The sequence below is a fragment of the Orycteropus afer genome, unplaced genomic scaffold, assembly GCF_000298275.1.
Source record: "Orycteropus afer afer isolate SDZICR_OR568_19922 unplaced genomic scaffold, OryAfe1.0 scaffold00107, whole genome shotgun sequence".
Lineage (NCBI taxonomy): Eukaryota > Metazoa > Chordata > Mammalia > Tubulidentata > Orycteropodidae > Orycteropus > Orycteropus afer.
In genome coordinates, this window is record NW_006921694.1 from 7,202,815 (window position 1) to 7,212,295 (window position 9,481).

Genomic DNA, 9,481 nt, shown 5'->3' on the forward strand with positions numbered 1-9,481 from the left:
GTTTACAGCGCAAATTCATTTTCATACAACAACTCATACACATGTCTTTCATGACATTGATTGCAATCCCCATAATGTAACAGTCTCTTCCCACTTCTTCCCAGTGGTTGCCTTTTCCCTGTGTCCTTTTTCTCTATGCATTCCAGCCTTCAGCTATCTCACTGTGCAAATATGCACATATCTGTTTAATAACTGCCCAGAGAAGTTGAGCTTTAAAATAAAATGTTCTTAAGTTTCCCTATAACAAGCAGAAACATGAATCATTACTTTCACTGACTTTAAGTAGTGCCAGATAAACTTGTCAATAATACAGTTTATGAAATAATCATAGCATGTAAGTATTTAAATTCTAAGAACTTTTGCCATGAGGCTGTAGAGAAACCAGCTGTTTTCATTCCTTTTCTCTCCTACTTGGCTCTCTGCCTCCATATCCACCCTTTACATATAGACACACTCATTCACTCACTCAGGTGTGCACTATGAAGAGGGATAAAAGACAGACTTGAGGCAGAAAATAACCACTAAAGAGCTCCCACAAGTGACTGTGGAAAAGTGGTCACATTCATTACCCTGCTGGTGTGAGAACTACCAAAATTATTACTACTAGTGTGTGGAGACCAGCTTATTTATGATGACAAATGCAGCAACAATTTGTACTGAGGTATGTTAACTTGTTACGGACAATATAGTATTTTATATCATTTAGTGATAGCATCAATATATTTTCAGAAGAAAAACGCTATCAACAAAGCAGTTTTTAGAGTTAGATTATTGTAGCATTTAGTAGACTCTCAGAAAATGGTAGATAGATGCATACATGGCTGGATAGATGGATAGGTAAATCCTTTTTTAGAAAGACTAGCCTGGAGGATAGACTATAGTGGAGAGGCTTGGAGGCAGATAGATCAGTTGGGACTAACCAGTTAAAGTGATAAAGAACATTTTTCTGTCTTAACAATCGAAAGAGTTTGCTTTTACGATTGCCTACTGCTGCTTAGTTCACTCTTGGTCTTGTGATCATCAAAGAATAACAAAAAATTATCCAGTTAACAGGCACTGGTGTCTGTGTGACTCTTCCCTAATCTGTCCCCACCCACTTCCTCACGTGCTCTCTGTGTTCCTTAGGTTTTATTTGAAGGCAAAAGGTATTCTTAGTGCTTTGTAATGGAGAGTTTTAGTCTGTGTATCCAGAGAGTGTCAGCATTCTTTTCACCTCCCACTTCTAGCACCCACCCTTAGAAGGGTATTATTTGTCTGTTCCTGAATTCTTAGAGAAGGTGGTTAAGGAAAATTCCATTGTCTTTGTTCTCTGTTGTATTCTGTCTTTTGGCTTTGTAGCTGTTAGCTGATAAAAGAATAAAAGCAGACACATTTACCGCATGAAATAATGTATGAGAAAAAACCTTTGATAAATTTAAAATATATTTACTAGGATTTCAGAAATCATTGTAAATCTAGTTCATCGTGGACATTTTTGCAACAGAATGCAATTATATAGAATTTCATAATAGAGCTACATAAAAGCTACAGGATCCTGAGGTGCTTTAGATTTATCAAAGATTAAACCGTATGCAGCATTTTCATAGCATTGTCACATTTTATCATTTCTAATTCCTTCTTGTTGTGTGCTATCAAATCAATTCCAATCATAGTGACCATATAGGACAGAGTAGAACTACCCCATAGTTTCCTAGTCACATAGAGTTTCCTAAGCCCCATAGTTTCCTAGTCACATAGGGTTTCCTAAGTTGTAGTTTTTACCAATGAGGAGTTTTGGTGGCACAGTGGTTAAGTGCTTGGCTGCTAACCCAAAAGTCAGTGGTTTGAACCCACCAAGCCACCAACAGGAGAAAGATGTGGCAGTCTTCTTCCATAAAGATTACAACCTTGGAGACCCTATGGTGTAGTTCTACTCTGTCCTATGGGGTCTCTATAAGTTGGAATCAATTTGACAGAAACATGTTTTTATTATTATTATCTTTACTGGACCAGATAATTAGGTCTTTTCTTAACTTCCTTTCTAATTCTTTGAAAGTTCTTAATTCATGTATTTGTATATGTGTCACAGGCTGAGTTTCCTAAGGAAGCAAACTCTCAGGTTTATATGTAAAAGGTTTTTTGGAGACTGTTTACAGGGTGGCACCTGAGGGCAAGACTGGGTAGAGGAAGAAGTTGGACTGTGTTATATCCAACCATATAGAGCTCTCGGGATGGGATTCAGAGTTGCTTCAACATGGGTGAGAAGGCCTAGTGATCTATTCCTGCATAACAAATTACCCCTAAACCTAGCAGCTTAAAACAACAAACATTTATTATCTCAAAGATCTTGTGGATTAAGAATACAGACCATCTTAGCTGGATACCTCCAGCTCAGGATTTCTCACAGGTGGTAAATCATGATGTTGATTGGGGTAGCAGTCACTTCAAAGGCCAAGTGGGGCAATCCACTTCCAAACTACTCACATGGTTGTTGGGAAACTTCAGAATGTCCACCTCCAAGCTCATTGATGTGGCTGTGGACCCATCTCTAGCCCCACTGACTGTTGGCGAGAGATACCAGTTTGTTTCCACATGAACCTCTCTAGAGGACAGTCCACACAACATGACAATTGGCCCTCCTTAGAGCAAGCAAGCAAGGAAATGAGAGTGCTCACCATAGTATTTTTTAATCTAATATTAGAAGGTACATCCCATCACATTTATTCTGTTTGTCAGAAGCAAGTGACTGGGTCCAGCGCACATTCAAGGGGAGGGGATTACACAAAGGCAAGAAGTCCCGAGGTAGGGCCTCTGGCAGCCATCTTAGAGGCTGTTTAGCAACCCCATAGTAACCAGTCACTGGATTCAGGCTGCCCTGAGAAGGGGGCCTGACATTGGATGGAGCCGCTTTTTTCAGCTGAGGCAGTTCCCAAAGAGGGCCTACAGCTGAAGCCTGTGGGCTGTCTGTGTCTCAGCAGTGATAGGCCACAGTCCTCAGCTGTGGACATATGCCCTTCAGTCCTAAAGGGGATCTAGGGGCTACTGAAGAACATTTGCTTCCAACCCATATAACACTTAGTTAACAAGAACAGTTAATAAGGCAGAATTTCTCGATCTTACATTTCAAATTGTGCAATATGTAGTATTTCCTTATGTGATTTTAAAGGAGGTATTATATTGTACATAGTATCAAAATCTTTCCCTTTTTGATATAGTTTAGTTCAAATATTTCCTCAAGCTCCATAAAGTAAAATGCTTTTTCAGCTTGTTATTGTTAAAAAACATTTTAAGTTACTCTTCTCTTTATTTTTAGGCAAAGAAGAACAAATCCCTGACTTTGTCACTTTTCTTTATCAAATAACCAGAGGGATTGCAGCAAGGAGTTATGGACTCAATGTGGCTAAACTAGCAGATGTTCCCGGAGAAATTTTAAAGACCGCAGCTCATAAATCAAAAGATCTTGAAGGATTAGTAAATATGAAAAGGTCAGAACAATTGTGTTTCATTTTTTGGTTTATAATGTAATCTTCCAGTGGTTCAAGGATGGGGATTGTCTTGTAAATGAACATCAGATACAATGTAAGTGAATGTCAGAGGTACCCAGGCAAATACTGAGACATCTAATTGTGATGAAATGAAAACAGCTCTTGGCAAAGTTCGTGTGAATTTAATCCATTTTCCCTGTTCAGATCTTTATCTGATAAATTGCTAAATTGGTTTTTTTTTTAGTCTGAAGAATAAGTTAATTTCTTAATGCATGTCAAAACATAGTTGCTTTAAACATTAAATTACACAGAAAGTTGTTGAAATTTTACCTGAGGTAGATACACTCCTTGGAGAGAACAATGATGGGAGAAAGAAGGGCTGTGTATGCACAGGGAGACAGCTCATGGGGCAGGAGTCCATGGAGGGATGGACACAGGGAAGAGGTAACTATGGGGAGGAAGTGGGAGAGGAGCTGTTGCATTGTGGTAAACTGTGGTCAATGTCATGAGATAAAGTGTATGTGAACTGCTGTATGGGAAGTGAATTTGCTCTGTAAACTTTCACCCAAATCATAATTAAAAAAAAAAAAAAAAAAGTTGTCCAAAGAAACATCAGTGTTTAGAACCCATAGAGTACTTGTCCTTATATGCTGCATTCAGAGAGTCAAAGATTACATTCAGAAATGAAGTATTCTGTGAGGACATAAATGAAAATAATAGTATTACATACTATATAATAATAGTATCCATATATTTTGTTGACTGGAACAAATTTTTCATTCTAAACTGGATTCTTTTTGTCACCTATAATATTTGTATAAATGCTTTCCATTTTTCATCCTTAATATCTAGTCAATGTGTAGTCAGAATGTAAACTAATCTTTTCTCTCTTTTTTTAATTGTGCTTTGGGTACAGATGTACAGAGCAGAATTTGTTTTACATTCAACAGTTCATGTACATTTGGTTTCACTCCCCAATTACCACCCCCAACCCTAACCTACTCTCCTCCTCTCCCTTTCCAGTGACCCCCCCATCCCTATGTCCTTCTTAGTTATGCATTCCTATCTGTCTAGCTTTTCCTCCGTGTGAATGTTGCCCCTCTAGTTCTCCATGGCCAATTGCTCCCAGGGATGTATCTCTATAGAATAGCTGGGTACATCGCCCAGGGTTGCGTGGTCTGCAGGTAAGTCTTACTGCTGTTGGGCTGAGAGCCAGTCCATGGGAGTGAGTTTTACCCCAGGCCATTGTCTTGGGGGTCCCACCAGTCTTCATCTGACCAGTAATTCTGGTTATTATTGTGTTTTTGAATTTTGTTTCACATTTCTCCTCCCACTCTATCCAGGATCTCCAGTTTTGATCCCTTCCCAAGTGGCTGTCATTGGTAGCTGGGCACCATCTGGTTCTTCTGGTCTTGAGGTCCATCATGTCCTTGGGCTGATTGTTTCCAAATGTCCTTGGTTTTCTTTACTCTTCTTCACTTCCAACGATAGGAGACCATTAGCTGCATCTTAGATGGCCACTCAAAAGCTTTTAAGACCCCAATTGCTATTCACCAAAGTAGGTTGTAGAACAAGATTTTTATGTATTATGTTGTGCCAATTGAGCCTGGTGTCCCCAAATACGATGGTCCTAAGTTAGCAGATCTGGTGGATCTCTCTCCCAAGTTATCTGGCTGTCTCTGAGGGGTTGCTCTATGTCTGTCTTCTGTTGCTTCTGTAATGATTGTGGTTATTTTGTGTCATTAGTATTTGTGCAAGATTATCCTCAGCTGAATCTATCATTGGTCTAGAGTATATTCCTGTTCACTGACCCCCATCTGCTCTTCTCAGCTGTCTATGTGTTTATCTGTAGCCTGGTGTTTGGTGTTAGTGGTAATGCAGTATTGTGAATATACTGGTATTAGCTTCTGTCATCTGTATCTTATGTGTACAATTTGGTGTCCTCTCTTTCTCCAGTGTTATCATGTTGGTCACTGACTCATTCCATACCATCCCTCCCCTTACCCAACTCAGCATGTGGCCCCCAACTAGTCCCAAATTTTCATCACCCCTTCCCTCCTATTCCCAGTAACCTACAAAGTGAGTTCCCTTCCCTTCCTTGACTTTTTACAGTAACGGCTCATTCAATATTTGTCCTTCTGCAATTGACTTATTTCACTCACTATAATGTCCTCCAGGTTCATCCACGTTGTGAGATGATTCACATATTCTTCATTGTTCTTTAATGTGGCATATTTCATTGTGTGAATGTACCATAATTTGGTTATCCATTCATCTGTTGATGGGCATTTAGCTTGTTTCCATCTCTTCGTTATAGTTATTTGTGTTGCGATGAACATGAGTGTGCATATGACTGTTTGTGTCCTGTCTTTCACCTCTTTGGGATATATTCCTAGTAATGGAATTGCTGGGTCAAATGGTATTTCTGTTTTTAGTTTTTTAAGGAAATGCCATACCATTTGCCACAATGGTTGTACCATTTTACAGTCCCACCAACAGTGTATGAGTTCCAATCTCTCCACAGCCTCGCCAGCATTTGTTATTTTCTGTCCTGTTGAACTTTGCTGTTATTGCTGGGGTGAGATGGTACCTCATCATTGTTTTGATTTGCATCTCTCTTAATGGCTAAGGATTGTGAGCAATTCCTCATGTGTTTGTTGGCCGCCAGCATATCATCTTTAGTGAAGTGTGTCTGTTCATGTCTCTTGCCCATTTTTGAATTGGATTGTTTGTCTTTTTCACTTTGATGTGTTGAAATTTTCTGTGTATTTAGGAGATAAGTCCTTTGTCAGATATGTCATAGGTAAATATTTTCTCCCAATCTGTAGGTTCCCCTTTTACCCTTTGATGAAGTCTTTCAATGTACATAAAAATTTAATTTTTAAAAGGTCCCAGCCATCTAGCTTCTTTTCCACCTCCTGTGCATTCTAGGTTATACTTGATAGTCTATTTATGTCATTAATTAGGGCCCCTAGATTTTCCCCTATTTTATCTTTGATGACTTTTAGTTTTTGGGTAGCATAGTGGCTAAAGCACTTGACTGCTAACCAGAAGGCTGGCGGTTCAAACCCACCAGCCACTCCTCGGAAGGAAGGTTGGGCAATCCTACTTCCATAGTGATACTGCCTCAGAAACCCAAGGAGGGGTCACTATGAGTCGGGGTCGACTCGACGGCACATAACAACAACAACAACAACAAACTAATCTTAATATAAGATTGAGAGATGCTTCAGAAGGATGATAATTATAGGTGAATAATACATTAATATTAAATTATAGCCTTTTGTTTCCCAAATATAAAATTGTATTACAAAACTACATCCCACTTTCAAACAGTCCCTCCCTATCTGGAGAGCCTGACCCACCTGGGGCAGGACATTGCTGGCCTGGTTATAATCATGTGATAATGAGTGAACTATCGATCAAATAGAATATCTTGATTGGACATCAGTAGTGCTAGGTTATACTATAACAATTTTATTTAATTCTTGAAATCACTACCAAAAACCTGTTGTCATCAAGTCAATTCTGACTCATACTGACCCTACAGGACAGAGCAGAACTGCCCCATAGGGTTTCCAAGGTTGTAAATCTTTACGGAAGTGGACTGTCACATCTTTCTCCCCCCATAGAGTGTCTGGTAGGTTCAAACCACTGACCTTTCAGTTAGCAGCCAAGTGCTTAACACTGTACCACCAAGTCTCTTCCTTTAAATACTGAAAGATTAATACCAGTTCTACTCTGTCATATAGGCTGCTATGAGTCTGAATTGACTAAAGGGCACACTGCAACAATGGTATTAGATAAAGAAACAATTGCTAACTTGTATGTATACTGAATGCAGTTGTGTGACCCACTTCTTATTCTCCATCTCCTTCCTCTTATGATTCTGCCTTGTGTACCTCACAATATATACCTTGCGATATATATGGTGGGTGACCAAGTACAAAGTACTAGAGTACTAGAAAAAACAGGGTAGCTTCCCTTATCGATAGTCTCTTCTGGATCGTTTCTACAATGTCAAATCAGGAGTCAAAGTTGTTTCATCATTACAAATAAGAGTGACAACCTGTTTCTAGTTCTTTCAAGTTAGAGTAATACAATTTTTCCAGAAAGAAAAGTAGTTAGGAGCATTTAAAAACAAACTTGCTGTTGCTGTGTGCCATCGAGTTGATTCTGACTCATAGTGACCCTGTATGACAAGGTAGAACTGCACCATAGCGTTTCCTAGGCTGTAATCTTCATGGGAGCAGATCGACGGGTCTTTTCTTCTGTGGAGTGGCTGGTACCTTGGAACCACTTACCTTTCAGTTAGCAGCCGAACTTAACCATTGTGCCACTATGGCTCAAAAAAAAAAAAAAAAACCTTACTCCTCTGCAAAGTCTAAAACAAATCTTACCTAATCCTCTTTTGTTGCTATCTTACTATTATTTTTTTTCCCCTGAAACTAGAATAAAACATTACTACAGAGGATATATATGTAAGATGGCAATAAAATACAATAGTTTTATACTTGTTGCTACTGTATAGCCTGTAAAGCAAGAGCAATAATATTCAGATTACTTATAAATATTTTAGGAGCTCTGGTAGCATAGTGCCTAAGGCACTTGACTGCTCACCAGAAGGCTGGCGGTTCAAACCCACCAGCCACTCCTTGGAAGGAAGGTTGGGCAATCCCACTTCCGTAGTGATACTGCCTCGGAAACCCAAGGAGGGGTCGCTATGAGTCGGGGCCGACTCGACGGCAAACAACAACAACAACATAAATATTTTAACTCTTCCGACTAGTATGTGACATTTTGAAATCTATAGTTATTTTGAAAGACAGGAGAATTGCAGAAAGTGGTTTTATTGGGATTGAACATGGTAATTTACTAAACTATATTTGTTATTTTACCTTTTTTACTAAAAATGCAGATCACATTAGTTCCCTTGACCAGATCAAAGAAACCAAATCAAATCTTGTGCCTTCCATGTTGGTTTGTTATAATAGAGAATATTTACTGAAGCCTACCGTGTGCCGTAACAGACCTGATCAGCCATTTGCAGCAACCCAGACAATGTACCTATTCCTGTTCTAGTTGTTTTCCATATATTAACTCACTTAATCCTATGACAACCTTGTAAGGTAGGAACTATTGCTAATTCCAGTGTTATAGTTGGGGAACATGAAGCCAAGCAAGAGTAGGAAACTGACCTAGTGTCACACAGCTTGTTAGGTGGCAGAGCAGTAATTGGAACTCAGATATTTGGGTGCCAGACCCTGAATACTTCACTGAGTTGCTCTTCTGAAGAAAAAAGTAGGTTGATGTCATGTGGGCATTTTACTCTTTCCTTAACTGGGTTTATTTGAGTAAATCAGTATTTTTCATCCTGCTAGCATGCAGTAGGAATGCTTTTGTCATTATGTGCACAGTCAGCCTCTGTATGAGTTAGAAGATGGAAGAAGCACTATTCGCCCTCCCTGGAGACAGCCATAGTGGTGACCAGCAACTTTGAACCCTTGATTCTAGCAGCAGCACTGCAAACTTACGTTCACCAGAAAGGTGATGCTGACAGACTCCCCAACGTCAGTGTCCTTTCTGGTATTCTAATGTCATAAGCATTTTCATATCTTTCAGTGAGATGTATTGTCCCTCAACAATTTCATTTATAAAATATGTATTTTGCTTTCTCTCCAGGAACAGGATAAAATATTTTGCAAAATTATGGACAATAAATGATGTGGAAGACCTCAAAAAGTGGACAGATGAGTTTGCAATAGAAGAAATTACAGACTTCTCTTCCTGATTAAAATGAAGACTAAGTTTTTGAACAAAGAGATGGAGGATTAAAAATATCACCTGTACAAAACAACTTTTCAGGGGCCACCTATCCATTGGCCACTAGAATGCCCCCATTAGAATATTGCCATTGGGAATAGGGAGGCCTTTTGTGTAGAAAGCCTTTTTCAGGTTCCTGTCTTCCTCACTTTTAAAAATATAAACTCTTTCAATGTTAAGACTTCTGCTGTGTA

At 39.2% G+C, this 9,481-nt stretch overlaps 1 protein-coding gene across 1 annotated transcript in view; it reads left to right on the forward strand.

Moving 5' to 3' along the window:
- Positions 1-9,255, forward strand: part of MSH3 (mutS homolog 3) — a 381,560-nt gene extending 372,305 nt beyond the window's left edge. The window contains exons 23-24 of the mRNA XM_042781327.1: positions 3,293-3,464; positions 9,147-9,255. Coding sequence (XP_042637261.1) covers positions 3,293-3,464; positions 9,147-9,255 — 281 coding nt within the window. The remainder of the gene's footprint in view (positions 1-3,292; positions 3,465-9,146) is intronic.
- Positions 9,256-9,481: the final 226 nt, after the last annotated feature.